The sequence below is a fragment of the Motacilla alba genome, chromosome 4, assembly GCF_015832195.1.
Source record: "Motacilla alba alba isolate MOTALB_02 chromosome 4, Motacilla_alba_V1.0_pri, whole genome shotgun sequence".
NCBI lineage: Eukaryota > Metazoa > Chordata > Aves > Passeriformes > Motacillidae > Motacilla > Motacilla alba.
Genome location: NC_052019.1, coordinates 57,155,788 through 57,171,583, shown reverse-complemented (window position 1 = coordinate 57,171,583; position 15,796 = coordinate 57,155,788). Strand labels below are relative to the sequence as shown.

At 35.7% G+C, this 15,796-nt stretch overlaps 1 protein-coding gene across 5 annotated transcripts in view; it reads left to right on the top strand.

Annotated features, from left to right (window-relative positions):
• The window catches only part of TTC29 (tetratricopeptide repeat domain 29), a 226,277-nt gene that overhangs the window by 158,108 nt on the left and 52,373 nt on the right, over positions 1 to 15,796 (top strand). For all 5 annotated transcript variants that reach the window (XM_038136455.1, XM_038136456.1, XM_038136454.1 and 2 more), the window contains one exon: positions 1,898 to 1,983. In XM_038136455.1, coding sequence (XP_037992383.1) covers positions 1,898 to 1,983 — 86 coding nt within the window. The remainder of the gene's footprint in view (positions 1 to 1,897; positions 1,984 to 15,796) is intronic.

Here is a 15,796-nt window from a genome sequence, read left to right as displayed (position 1 = left end):
TAATAATGTATGCCAAACATTTAATCTGTGACCCAGTCTTTGACTAGTAGATGGAATAGATAAACTGTCAAAACTGGCAAAAAATGAAAATACTTTCCAAATTTTAAAATAAGTTCTGCAACAAATAACATTGTGACCTGTAGCTTGCTGTGTTTTCTACAGCTTTTGTCTATAACATATGCTTAAATTTAGCTTAAACAGCTACAGTTACACTCCTGTTAATATTAGGTATAGTAACTAGAAGGACTGCTATGTAATTACATATGAAAGTCTTCTTAATGCTAGTGAAAACTGCTGGATATTAAGTGATTGTCAAAATGGATCTTACGTCTTTCCAAAACTTATTTTGACCAGGCAGGTGTTCTGGTTCCCTTTTTTCAAATTACAAATCAATCACTTTCACAGCTTCCTGAGGCATGTAGCACATATCTCTATGCACAATATATGAGCTGTTGTTCTCTTTAAATTTAAGTTTTAGGAACTTTCTGAGGAGTTCTCCAGTCCTCATTCCATAGCCGTACTGGCTACTGTATGTTATCTGTTAATGTCCATTCTGGACCATCATCTGTGTTTATGCACTTTAGGAATTAGGATATTACCTTCTTTGGACTGTCAAAGCCTCTTAAGGAAGGAAGAAAGTTCTTTATGTCTCTAGCAACTTTTAACTTACTATTCTTCTGTGAAACTGTTATTTCTGTATCCCTTAGTCTTATTATGCCTTATAAGGGATATTGAATATTGGAAACGATCATCAGGTTTTTGAGTTATAGACTTTTAATAATTGTAAGTAACATATTAAGTGCAGTAGGTAGAGCACTGCTATGGCCTCAGCAATTATTATCATTCAGAGATTTTCAGAACTAGGTGTAGCCTTCTGTGTGTTTAGACACAAAAAGTCTACAAATGTAAGCAGACGGTCTCCCTTTTCATTGTAACTGTATTTATTTATGCATTTTACAAAATACCTTGATATGCATTTATTCTTCAGGTTGATTTTTCACTCTTTATTGTGTTGGAGCAGATGGATATTGAGCAACAGAAAAATTGGATTTTTGGTTATTTTTTAATATAGTTTCATCTACAGGGTTTTTTATGGCTACCCATGTTCTGGAGGGAAATTTTTTAATATGGTGTGATACTTTAAGAACTACATAATTAGTTTATATTTATTTTGGTATCAAATAGATTATTTTCTCTTGAAGATGCCATGCAAAAGAACCAGCAAGCAGTTTTTGTTAGACTGGTATCAATGAAATAAAACCTGGCATGGAAAGGTGGGATGCACCTTAGCAACAGCCTGTCCAGAATTTTCTATAAGTATTGCTTGCAAGTATAAATTTTTGTTTTTGTTTTTTTTTTTTTTTAGCTATTTTACCCTACAGTAGCTAGTAAAACAGACAGGAGAAAAAGAAAGATTAAAGTGGCCAACTGGTGGTTCTCTCTTGGTGTTTCACCAAGATTCACATTAGCAAAATGTGTGGGTCGAGATACATTTTGTGTTTATATATATATGAAGGTTTATTACCTATTTGTACCCACTTTTATTTTATATTGAGTGTATATAGAGAGACTAGTATAATTTTCTAATGTGAAGACACTAGGACCATGATTAAACAATTAATGACAGAGAACCTTACACATGTTAATTTGACTGTACTTTTTTACTGAAGATATTTTCTCTGACTTTGCTGAACTTCCTTGGTGAGCTCCATAGCCTTTATTTTTAATTACTACTGTATTTTTTCAGAAGGAGATACATGGTGGGGGTAAAGAAAGGGGAAAATTTACTACAGTATTTTAACATCTGTATCTTGTTTAAGGACCTGCAAGAGCTGTCTGTACCAATGTCATTTTGTTCAGATCATGCTGATAACTCTACCTTTTACCCTTCCTTTAGGAGGTGATATAAAGATGCACGGAGAAGCAGCCTATTGCTTAAGTCTAGCATATCATTTTTCTGGAGAAAATGAGACAGCATTAGCAGTAAGTTTATTCTTTGCTTTAGCTTTCTCAATGTCTTCCTCTGCCTCCTCAGCTTGTTTGGCATTTGCAAAGTGGAAAAAAACTTGCAGAGACTCGGCTCATGGACCTTTCATAATTTTATCTAGTTCTGTAGTCAGGGATCCGTGTGGCTCAAGCATTTGTGGTTCCAGTAAATTCCAAAACTGATTGAGTCCAGGTTTTCATGTTGGATCTGTAGAAATAAAATAAATTGACTGTTCAGGTTATTTGTGACTAGCCTTCCTTTTCTCGTGTATATGTGAATATGAAACAGTCTTTAGTTAGGTTTTTAAAACACCAGTTTTGCAAATTAATTTGGTAGAGTGTATTTGTGAGGAACAATGAAAAATATATCAGTTCACACACTTAGATTATTAGAACATCAGTAATTTAGAAGAAACATGAATTACTTTTGAAAAGCTCTAAAGCTGATGCAATTCCTGCAGTGGATACTTGAGTTCCAACTTCTCTTCTGATGTTTCCCTTAAGCCTTAATAATTCTAAGACAGTGAGAGCTCTGCATGTGGAATTCTAGTCTAGAAGGAAGGTTTCCTTGCTTCCTCATAGGTCAGTCTGAGAAGAAAGATAAGCAGAAACTTGATTTTTTTTGTGCCAGTCATCAGTCACAGTCCTCCATGATCCTCTTAGAAATGTTCTGTGGCAAATGAATTTGAATATTTTGTTCATGATTATTGCAATTAATCTGGTGGATAAATTCTCTTTCTGTTTGTTCTTGTGACTCCAGAATGACTCAGTATTCTATTAATGAACTTGTTTTATAGAGGTCATTCATTGTGGGTATTTTTTGTTTATTTTTGTTTTATTTGTTTTTCTCAGAAGCAGACCAATAGAAGTCCCAGAATTAATTCAGCATGTGTATCAATATTACTTACTTGGCTCTTGCAATGTAGGACGTGTTCTAGATTTCTGTCTGATTTCATTTTTGTTAAGATTTTTTAGAAGTTATTGACCACCTTTATACATTATTCTTCAATGCTGAAAGTCCTATCTCCTGCATAAATCAATTGAATGATGGAAAGGGGGAGCCTGTTCTCAGTGAATTGCAGTTAAACCTATAGCTGAATGTAAAAATATTTCAAAACTAAAAAGCTCCAAATAACTTATAAAACTGTATCTAATATATGCAACAGCAATGAGAATATGATACTTGATCTTTTACAAGAAGGCAGTGAGATAGATTAGACCAGAAGTTTTTGTACTTCAGTTTAACTGCAATTGTTTTTTGCCTGACAAGTATGCTGGCATTCTTACCTGAGCAACTTTTCTCATACTCTCAGAAAATTAATTTTACTTTTTATTTCACATATTATACTGTGTGAATTCTGAAGAGCAGCAAGACAAACAAATGTGCTAAATGAAGAAGCCTGCATCTTATTCTCTCCAGAATATACAAAGGATCAAACTACCCTTGAAAATGTCAAAAATATTCGTTGTCCTGGCATTGTTTCCTCAGAATCAATTTTGACTACGTTTTGTAGCTATTCCCTTCCCTTCATTGCTCCCCCATGTCTCTTGTCAAAAAGTTACAGCAATCATTTGAAAGTTTCATTTCTTTTTGCTGCATGCAGGTTTTGTTTTTTTTTTAAGGAAGCTTCTGAAACCCTGAATTTTTTAATGTACTCATTTAAAATATGTAACCAATAGGTAGTACCTAATCTTTTCAGTCCTACAAAAATACCTGACAGTTGAGGAAAGCAATGTGCAAGGGTAAGAAGGTCTCTGTAGTACAAAAACAAGTTATACATTATGTTAAAAGTATAAAATGTTATTTTAACAGTAATGGAAATACCAATTCTTTTCAGGGGTAATAATACAGTGGCATTTTCTAATATAATGGCATTGCCAATACTATTACATGAAAAACTTTTAAAGTACTTTTGTTCAAAAAATACACTGTGTTCTCTGGAATGAAGAAAAAGGGGTACAGTTTTAGTTCCTTTTGTCCTTTGCAGTGATCAATATAGACAGCAGTAAAATATCCGTGGTTGACAGTACTGTTGAGCAGAAGTTGTCTTCACTCTCCAGTTGGAAATCATTGCCTAAAATTTCCCCTTCTGTTCTCAGTTTAATGGTCTCTGTATCCAAGGGGAGCTCAGATGCTTACGGAGATGAAATCATTGCCTCCTGTTCCCAGGGGCCCACTGGTTATCATTACACATAACATGCAGACAATACTGCTAGGAGCCAGTTTGCCTCATGGTAATATGTAGTTCATCACCAGCTTCTGTAGCATGCTAAAGAGGTCTTGCCACACAGCTTGGGACTATTCGGATGTAGACTCAGGGGTCTCAGCAGTTATTTCCCTGCTTTGCATCAGTTTTCATCTTCTTTATCCCTTTGTGCCGTGGTCCACCTCAGGCAGTCTCCTTCTAGGGGAATCTGAAAGGAGCAGCTGTTACAGGCACCATTTCCTCCAATTGTTGCCACTTGGTTCCTTTTGCTCTTTAGCCTCCCTCCCCCAACATGCACACGCAGGATCATGCATATGAACTTGTTCCTCTCTCATTCATGTCTTCTAGCAGGGCAGAGAAGCATATGTTCAAAATAGTCATTATCTGATGCAGTAATAAAGATTGAAATTATTAAGCTGCAGCCTATTCTATAAAAAAAATGCAGTCACTTTGTATCAAATGGGCTGGTTTTGTTAGAGAAGGTTTTTTATTTGCCAGGGACTTGGTGTTTAACATGATTTGATTTGGTGTGTAATCTGTATAAATAAGTTTAATTTGATTTTATATATATGATTGATTTCAATGGAGCTACTTAGATGTAAAAATATAAGTGGGTGCAAGTTTAAAAGCCTGAGAACTAATTATGTTCAATAACAGTGGGGAATGTTCATAACATTTTTTAAAACATCTGGTTTCTGATTTTATAATCAAGCCTAATGGTTTTACAACAAAATATTAATAGTTCACATTATATAGATTTCATCTTAAACATTATAGATTTTGTCATGGAGAGTTCTCCATCTGGGCTAATTTTAAAGTAAAAGTTACTGTTTACTTCATTTTTTTCCTCAGACTCATTATACAAGCAGAATATTAAGTGAAATATTTCTGTGTCATTAGAAATCTTGCATAAGGTATTATAATCTAATGCTTGATGTGAGTTTTTGGTTTTTTTTCCTTAGACAGGGCTTTCAAGAATTTTCAAAGTGTAGGGTATCATGGATTTTTTCTCTTTCAATTAGAGTTGCATCCCAAATCATTGGGAAAAATCTAGTCCTCGTTCCTCATCTAAGTGTTAGGGCTATTTCTAAGTGTTCCTTTATTTTGGATATTGAATCCTGTGCTTCAGATATGTTACAGGGTTAAATAATAGAGGCAGTGTTCATGAGTACTGATGCTCATGCCAAGCTAAATGTGGTAATTCATGGCATAATGCTGTCTGCATGAATTGTCAGAATTATGATACACAAGCCACAGGCATAAAATTATCAAGAAAATTTATGAACTTGCAAAGACATCTTCACATTCAAAATGACCCCGTTACAGCAATCAGAGGTGATTAATGGCCATAAACTTAATTTCTGAAAAAGTCTGTGTCAAAGCAACTGGGAATTTTTGTTTCCTCTCATGCGGCCAGGGAGAATATGAGTGGGGTGCAGATATTCTGAGTTTGGTATGTACAGTCTATTTTATCTGATTATATCTGTTATATCTCATTATTTGGATTATGCCCATATGGATGTATGGATGGATTTGGTAAATTAAAAGAACTCCAAAAGGTAGAGTGAATGTTATTGTCTTTTCTCTCAAATATTGAGTAAGGTTTTGAGAAGAATGAGCATGTGAAGTTAGAAGGCTGAACTTAAGTCAGTGGTGTCTGAATAGGCCACTGAGTTTGGATTTAAGCTTTCCTTATTGTTACCCAAAAAAAAAAAAAAAAAAAACCACTCTCAAATGGGGACTCACAATACCCATCCAAAAATACTCTTCAATGGAAACTATTTCAAACTTCCTTCTTTTAAATCAGACATTGTCCTTTCTTCATGCCTAAGTGATCTTTAGCTGTTAGTAATGAAGTGTAACATTTTCAGCCTAGGAAATGGCATCACATGCTTGGAAAATCATGTCAGCATACCAGGTTAAGAAGAAATCTCATCATTCCTAGAGGCTCCACTTTCAATGAAGTGATTTTTAAAACTGTTTTTAAAACTGTATTCATATAGGAATTTCATGGTTTTCATATCTGAGAAATAAAACCCCAAAACTTTGAGCCTTCTTAGAAGGTAGGCATGAAGGGTCCCACTGCTGCTAGACACTGGTGAAGATAATACAAAATTATGTTGAGAGGATTAATATTGGGAGTGAACTTTGTCCTGACAAAATATACTGACTCAAATGCTGAGGGAATTAAGAAATTAAAAATTATTTGTGTTGACAATACTAAAGAAGACCTAGAACTTCAGGAAAGAGATTAATGTCTGATCATTCAGCTAATTTGTTGTTGTTAATTTAGCACTTAATTCTTAAAGTGAAGGACAGTTCTAACTTTTTATTTGGACATGAAAGTTAACAGTCTCTTAGTGAAGGAAGGACTTCTCTTGTGGGTTTAAGGTAAATAAGATTTTTCCTATCTTAACCAATTTCTTGAAAACCTGCAGGAAATATGAGAAGCAGCAATGCTACTTTCCTTCAATACTTTTCTGTACACCACACAGTTTTGTACCTTGCTGTTACGGTGTCCACTATGCTTGCCTTGTAACATGATGCCATTTTCCTTTTCAGTCTGTGGTTCAGATTGGATTTTGCTTGACTAATGGCAGCACAAGAACTCCCTTCAGTTCTGTGGATTTTTGTCAAGCTAAATTTGCCACAAGAGCATCCTCTGTAAGAAAACACTCTTAAATGCAATCCTGCTGCAGAATTACAGTAATCTAGTTATACAAAAAATTATAGAGTAGAAGAAACAAAAAATATTTAATACATAAAAAATGTATTACCTGATGATAGGAAAAATCACAATTCCATGTTTTCCCGCAGCAACAAGGAATGTTCTAGCAACTTGTTGATATTGACCCTAGTCTTCAGGAGTTTCATGTCCTATAAGAATGGCTACCAAAACACCATGAATGGCTGGATTTCTATCTCATCCATTACAGTTTTCAGTTTATTCATTCATACACCCCAAAAGAGTAGGAGTACTGCAGTGAGCTGAAAGTTTGAGTGCTCAATCCGTTAGATAAATCTATAGCACCTTTTCGGAATGTTAAAATTATCTGACCACTGGTGTTCGCAAGGATCTGAATACAAGTTGGTGACAAAAAGTTTAAAACCTCAATTTTAAATAGGGCTATGCCTGGAGGACATTGTTTTGTTTATTTCTACTTCTGAAATGTATGAAAGTTTCTTCATTTATATATATTTATAAGATTATGTAGCCGTACTTAAAATATATATATTAAATATCCTGCATTTAGAAATTCTTCTATTTAACATATCAAATGTGGTTTCCCAAACTTCAAAATCTTTTTTTTGTAATATTTTGACTCTACTTAAAAGTGATAAATTGTAATATTTTATCATTTATTTATTACTTTATTATTGCCTTACACACACATGCAGGCACTTAGACACACTTTCTGTATGAGTATGGAAAAGAACTGGAGGGGAGTGCAGTGCAGCACTAGTTTAAGTATATTTACATCATTATAGACATTCTAAGATCAAGAGAATTGTTTGCATAACTCTGAATTGTTTTTGAGAAATTGTCCCTAACTGTTATGTGTGAACTCAGAAGAACCAAACTGCTCTAACTGGGGGTTTGCTCAGCTCTAATATCTTGAAAAATTGAGGACAAAGCCGTAAAATTTCCTTCAACTGCTCTGCTAGGGAATAAGAATATCTTGCATCTGGTTTTCACAAGGCATGGTGGGCAGAGCACTTGGCAGTCATGGAGCCTTGGTTCTGGTCTCACCTTTTTGGTGTTGCTGCTGGGATGGAGCAGCCTCTGTATGCTCTCCACTGATGTGCCCAATGCACATTCCTTGGGCTTTACCAGGCAGATTGGCATCCAGACTGGGGACACAGCTAGACAGGGTCTGCTTCTGGCAAGAAGGTTACAGTTAGCTTGTCCTGAGATTTCTGAAACTCCAATAGCTGTCTTCTGTCAGTTACAGGGTGTGATTTAGGCATTTTCTCTGGAATCTATTGAAATGTTTTTTAGAGTAGCTAATAAAATGTGCTCCTTTTTTTTTCTTGTTGCCACGTTTTTCCTTTTTTTTTTTTTTTTCCAACCACCTGCCAGTGTAAAATTTCTCCTCATTTCATTCCCACATTGGATTTCTAGCTTAGGTGTGCTATACCTCAGAACCTAAATGCTGTACATAATTGAGGGAAAGGTGTTGCTGCAGCATGTCTAAATCCATAGTTTGATATCTGGTGACAATACAAGATAACATACAAGATCTTAGGAACTGCCAGCCCATTAGTGCACTTCCATTAGTGAAACTGCACATTCTATACCCAGGGCTGTAGCAAATGGCTGAGGAACTGCAAGAGAAATTTTCTAATTTTGTTAGATGATCTACTTACAGAAGTCAGACTCTTAATGTGCTGTGAGAAAGGAAACATTTGTACCCACACTGTACAAATTCAGGAATTTCAGTACTTAAATGCAAATGTATTCATAATCTGGGAGGTTTATTTTCCATTGTATAGTTAATTCTAATGAACAGATTATTTAAAAAAATCTTATTTAAAGATTTTTTTTAAATCTTATTTTAAAAAGTAAGGCTTTTAAAATTAGATTGGTTTCTCAAACTGGTACAGTTCAAGCTAAGGCAATTCATTTATTAGATATGTGTTTAAATTTCAATTCAGTTATTCTCAATGACTTTGGGGGTATAAGTCATATGCTCAGGTATTAACAAATGCTTAACAGCTTTGCTTGATCAGAACCATCAATGGCTAAATTGGAGAGTAGGTCTTGATTCAGGCATTAGATCTTGAGAAATTTAAAGTTTATCATTTCATAGATAAATAACCTGAGAAGTTAAAACACTGAGTCATGTCTGTGTAAAACTGAGATCTTGGTGTCTCCTTGCTAGAAGCAATTTGTTTTGCTGTTTTGCTTTCAGCTTATGTATTATTTCAGAGCTGATCAAAAGAATCGGTCACATAGTGTGAAATAAATGGTACTTTGAAAGAAATCGATTTCACATTCCTTGGTGCTTTAAATGATTTTAGTAATATTAATATTAAAATATTTCTGTCTGAAATCTTTTTATGACTGAATAAACCAGTAAATGTCCCCATTTCATTCAGCTGGTTTTCATACTAGTATATTACACAGTAAACATTGTAGAAAAACTGTGTTTTAGCAATGAAATGGATGCAAAAGATCTCAAGTGTCTATTTGCATCTAAATGACTCAAGTTTTATTCAGTCAATAAGAACAGTCTATTAATCCTTTTACTGCATTACATGGGTTAAAATTTGAAGAATATAAGGTTTTCAGCTGAATGAGATCCCTTCTTGAGCTTCTATATTGGTTTGCAGAAAACTACCCCCTACGTTATCTAATTTAAATTGGTTTTATACTTTTCTAGTTTATCTCTGCCATTTTTACTCTTTTTATGCAAATTTAACTGTTTGTTTGTTTGCTTGCTTGCTTTTAGCTAGGAAAACTTTGTGTAGTTAAAAATATCTGTTCAAGACATTAGTAAGTATGAAGCAGAATATTTTTAGGTGCTTTGTCTAAGAAGTAATGGGCATTTAAGCATGCAGTATGTATATAATGTTAGCAGGCTACAGTGATCTGACAGCAAGGTACATTCATGTAGACACAACAATCTGATAAAAGCTGTCCAGACATCTGGATCACAGTCCTGCTATACAAAAAATTTCTTAACAATTCACATTATTGCACTTACCCCAATTTCCATTCCTGTCCACCCTTTTCTCCTTGTTTCTTCCCCCGGCTCTGCCTTTGTCCTTTATGTGCTTGCAGAATCTCACTTTTCCTTTGCAAGTCACCTCCATCTGCTTATGTGTCAGAGTGGCCCTGGTGCCACACATCACATAGAGGAATTCTCAAGATGAAGGGCTGTATTCACATCACTACTTCTGTCTCAGCACTGTTTCATGCTTGTCACTGCTCAGCACTCAGCGCCACACTGCCTTGTTTTGTCAATAACCATTTATTTGTTGCTGGAATAGTAGCAACCATTACATCTGACCTCCCTGTTTCATCAATTATGAATAGATTATTGGATGTGAACATCTGCAAAAGCTTGCTGTTGAACTTACCTCCTGGCTGGGATTAGATAAAGTATTAAACTGTTGTTTATTGTCAGGCCAAAACTCTACTGGGAAGCCAGGGAATTCCAGGACTAGCAGACTCCCATCAGCAAGCACCAAAAATTGTTTAGTATTGCCACCGTTTCCCATAAGATCGTAGCCATTTATTATTTACACTTATTACTAGTTGTTATAACATACTTGATAAAAGCTCTTGGCAGGCACAGTGTTTCCAGCTATTGTCACATCTGTCAGGATGGAAAAGATACATAAACTGTTTTTTCCTCTTATATTGCTGTTAAAGGGTAAAAGATGAAGCTTCTTCACTCCAGACTGTTAAGCCATGCTTTATTTTTAAGAAATATGTCAACAATGGCTCGCTTGGAAAACATTAGATTCCTGTCCTAAATATAGATTGCAGTAACCTTCACTAGGGCAATGTCTTTTGCAGTGGAAATTTCAAATTGTACAATAATAGTAAATGAAAATACTTGGATTTGATGTTTGCATAGTTTTTTGCTCTGAAGGGCCTGGATGACTTTTTGAAAATTTTTCAAATATGACTGAATAATAAAACCCTTTATTAGGTATAGGAAGAAAGAAAATTATTACTTCATTCCTGCAAAATTGGCGTTTAAAGAATGAGAATTAATATAATTATTGGTGGCACAGAAGTCCAGAATTAAGGACAGTAAGGCAGAAACAAAAATTAACCTTTAGTCAATCATCTGTACATTTTATCTCTTTAAGCTTTTTATGCAGCAAAATGAAGCATACAGAGTGAACTCCTGACCTTGTGGAAGCCAATAGAAGTTTGAAATTACTCTAGGGAAGGGAACCTTTTCAATTAGTTACTTGTATTTACATATCATCCATTCAGAATCAAAGCAAAATGTACATGCCTTGAGTATTATATGAAGCAGACAAGACTTGATACAGGCAAAGAGCCTTAGGTCTGATCTTGATAGACTGTTAAGGAATGAGTGCAATGTTTGTCTTCCTCCCTTAATCCTTCAAGCAGATGCACACACAAGTAACCTGAAGCATGTATTGCTGAGTGTTTGTAGAGCATGAGGGTAAACACTGCTCTTGATAGCCCAGTAGATCAGGGGAGGAGGAGTGTGGACTGGATTAATTACCCAAAGGGAGAGTGAAGCCAAGCAGCACCTCAGTGATAGCCATGTCCTAGCTCTGGAAAGTCTTCAACGAGGGTGTTCCCCTTTGACATTTGGTTTGAACAGATTTCTGGCTGGTTTCTTCTACTTCCCTCCCCTGTCCCTGACCCCTTGCTGAAAGATGTGTCCTTATGCATTACCCAAATAAAGTCCCTGGAATAGGAGTACTGGAACAGACCAGTTTGACCAATTCCAGCTGAATTCTTCCTGTCTCTATAAGAAGATTGACAACATTTGTGGATTTCTAGTAATTTATTCAAGACTGTAGTCGTTGTAAGTAGATATGGCTGAGGGCAAGGAGTTAACATTCACAGGACTGAGTTGGTGAATTTTAGTTATGAGTAAAGAGGGAGAAGTAACAGTTCGGTCGAATCAGGGCATGCTGTCTCTTTCCTGGGTGTGGCACCCAGTTTCTGTATCCCTGAGCTGTGAGCATGCAGATGGAATATGTGCAGCTTCTAGATGCTCACAGTGCCTGAACACATTTAGCATTGCACAAGGTGTGGCCTGCCATTCATGTACTGGTGTGTAATATTCCTGGGATCAATGAGCTCTGCACATTGTGATCAATACATTTCATGAACAATACCCTTTTCTTTTGCTATCCAACCTCTCCCATGCTGTGTTTTGGCAAAAAAAAAAAAAAAAAAAAAAAGAATACATCTGGGTTTGTATTGTGAAACTTTTCTTTGATCTTACTCAGCATGGCCACAGGTGTGCAACCACTCAAATTATGGTAATAAAGACTGCACTTTTTTGTAATTTTTAAATATGAATTTCTGGGGCAGCAATTTGTCAGAGTTCACTGAACTGCAGAGTGCCTATGCATACAGTTCTATTGTCTCTTATTTTCACTGGACTATATCAAAGTGATTATTTAGTAAAGATCAGAACTATGTGTTTTTTTCTGAAAGTATTTAAGAGATACAAAGTGGTATGAGTCCTGTACTCTCGCTCGACTGCATCGTCTGTCTACCAACACCTATTGTTGGCTTCAGAAAAATACTGTCAAATGCTGCTAGCCAGGCTGGGCCCTCGCCTGCCACTGCAGTGCCCGTCAGGAATCATTAGCTACTGATCTCTTTGACTAATGGTCCAGTTGATTGTCTGATTCATGTTCAAGATCTGTAAATGAGGCAGAAGCATCTTTCCTTCTCACCAGCTGTGAAATGGCTAAACACAGCTAGATTTGCAGAAATCAAAATGAATGTATTTCCAATAAACTTTGGCAACAATATCAAATCTAAAGCTGAAAGCAGAAATATGTTTTTGGTTTTTTTTAAAGTTACAGTATTATAAATCAATGTTATCTCATGATGTGCTTGTCCAAAAAATGTATTTTACCAAAACTGTAAAATGCTGGTAGTAGCATTAATCTAGTGTTGAGTTGGATAGATGTTCTTTAGTCAACATAAATTCATACTTTCAATATTTTCTCTTTTGTCCTTTATCTCCAGATATATCAGCAGAGCCTCTGTGCTTTTGTCTGAGTCCTGTGTATGCTAAGGGGATGTGTGTGCATGTTTTTGTTCACATATAAAAGAATTACAGATGTGACAATAAAAAATAAAGGGTGGGATTTTGGATGGAGGGGGTTCTTGGGGGAGGGCTCCTGTATCTGTTTTTTATTGATGGAATAAGCCTTGGAGGGTCAGCCTGGCATAATGCCAAGATAACTGAGAAGTAAATCTGGGTCTGAGAGCTCACTAATCTTTTTCTTGGAAAAGAAGGTAAATATGACATTCACCACTAGCTAGAGAATTAGTGTGAGAGCCATACCACAAACAGGCTCTGCTTTGTGGATTTAAGCAGAGCTTAAAACTTTATTTTTATACTGTAAGTGTAGACACAACAGACTTACAAAGACACTGAAAGGGAGTTGATTTTGTGAATGGATGCTCCCACAGGAGCTATCCTGTGGTCTGTTATGTGGAAGACAAAGTTGAAGTCCACCTTCCACTTCTACCTTCCCACATCTTGCACAAAGGAGGAAAAGTGATTGAAACCCACTGTTCATTTCTGTATTAGACTTTGACTTTCATGTTACTTTGAGTTTTTTAGCTAGTTTTTCCGCAGACCCACAGAAGGAAAAATTTTGCGATAGTCAATGTGCTTGGTCACATTGATCCAAAAAGTAATCTGTGACCAGAATCTGCGGGTTTTGTAATTGTTATGTTGTTAAGCTTAGGTTACATTTTTATATGGAAGTAGAAAGAACTGTACATTATTCTAATCTGTTCAACCTCATCTACAACAATCTTCTCACACTAGTTGCTCGGAGTATCAAACTGTCTTTGAAACAATATGGAAATTTTATCATTTTATAATGGAGTCTAGCATGGTCAAGATAAATCTATTGTAACAGCTTCCTTCCTCAGAACTCTTTGTACATGGCTAATTTAAAAAAAAAAAAAAAAAAAAACAAAAACAAACAAAACAAAATATAAAGGAAAAAACCAGACATTTTACCCCTTCAGTAGCTCTAAATCTCTGGAAACTTTGTCTAACTTTTGAGAAGGAAATTTAGCTAAATATGTGTAATACCCAAAGTGGTTTTAATTATACATTACTAGTATAGATTCTTACACAGTCCCATTTAATACCTATTTACACATTGTTATATATTTTTATTAATGAATAAAAGAATTAATGAGTAATTGCAAAGGAAATTACCAAGATGACATTTTCAAACTCAATATTTGCTATAGAATACTGCAGCAGAAGCATCTTACCTTAATAAGATGGTTTTTCTTTTGTTGTCTGAATTTTTCCCATCCAGTAAAACTGCACATTTGTGTAGGAGTTTTCAGCATTAATTATTAATTATTCCACCTCTTCCTTGGATGTCATTTTTGCCTGCACAGAATGGCCGATACGTGTGTATATATATAAAAATACCATTTTCTGGCTATGCTTCTGTCAAAAGGCAGACTTTTCATTGGGAACCTTTAAATTCCATTAGATCCAAATGGCAACCAGTGTTCCCAATATTTATCCACTTCCCAGAGAATTGATAGATGACTGGCAGAGCCCTACCCACTCAATACTTTCTGCCACATGCATGTCTTTTCCTATGTGGCATCCACAGGAAGCCAATTAGATGGATTGGTTCTTCCTATCCCATAAAAATAATCAGGAAAGTTTTCATGCTCATTTGTTGGTTTTAGGCATCACTGTGTTGATTCCACTCGATTTTCCAGCATGTAAACTTTCCAACTGTCTTGTTTTAAATGAAAATTTAAAATGTGCTGTAATTTCCAGAGACTCTGGGTGAAATCCTGTAGTGCTTATGAGTTTAACCATCATTTTAACCTATTCCATCTGTTCCTTTTCTTCTATCCTGAAATGTTTCTGGCCTGAAATGTTTCTGTCCTGAGTGTTGAAGGTTTGGCATATATCACAGAGGAGGAGAACCCTCTTCATTTCTTTCACATAAAGGGATACTGGGCAGTTGTGGCATCCAGGGGTGCGCAGCTCCTTTCCATCAGGCCCATGTCCCTTTCTGTCCCCTGAAGCTGGAGGAGTTATTTGAAATACAGACATAAAGAGTACATTTTCTGTGGTAATTTATCAAGATTTCCTCCCTTTCATGGAGAGGATTTAATTAATGTTATTTCCTCATTATTTAGAATAAAATATCTGATTTGTGTAGAGTAGTAATAACCTGGGACCAAAATGAGCACTTTTCATCAATATGAATGAGGGGCTTTATTTATTTACTTCCTTCTTTCTCGGAGCTGTTGCAGCAATGCAATGAACCAACTTTTTTCTTCAGCTATGCTTTGTATGATTTTTCCTTGGGTTTATCTGTACTTTTCAGGCTTTTTGATGTTTGTAATAGGAAAAAAAATGTACAGTAGCCAAAGCCTTAGGTTTCTAAGTAACCTTTCTGTGCCTGATAGTAATGACTGCAGGCCCTGTATCCAAGTTTAATATTGTAGAGGCCAGTTTAAAGTAGGAACTATTTCAGTCCAGCGCATAACATTTGTGACACCTCCTGGCGCTCTAATAGCAGGTTTTCTAATATGGACACAATTATTACAACAAATGCCGTAGGTCCCCTGAGTTAAATGCAATACCAGGAATTATTTCTCAGACACCTGTGTGTTTCTGCTACCATCCTGGATTATTAGAAGGATGTACTTCAGGCACAGACAACATCATGTATGTATTCAGTTTAGGGAGACTTCTGAGCTGATGTGACAACTTCCTAACTGAGATGCCTTTGTACTCTTTCTGTCACACCTAATGCATTGATAACTCAATTGGCGGTGACCTGCAAGGATAGGATGCAACATTAAAATACTACTGAAAAGAAAGTACTTGAGGGATGATAAATAAGGCAGTGCACAT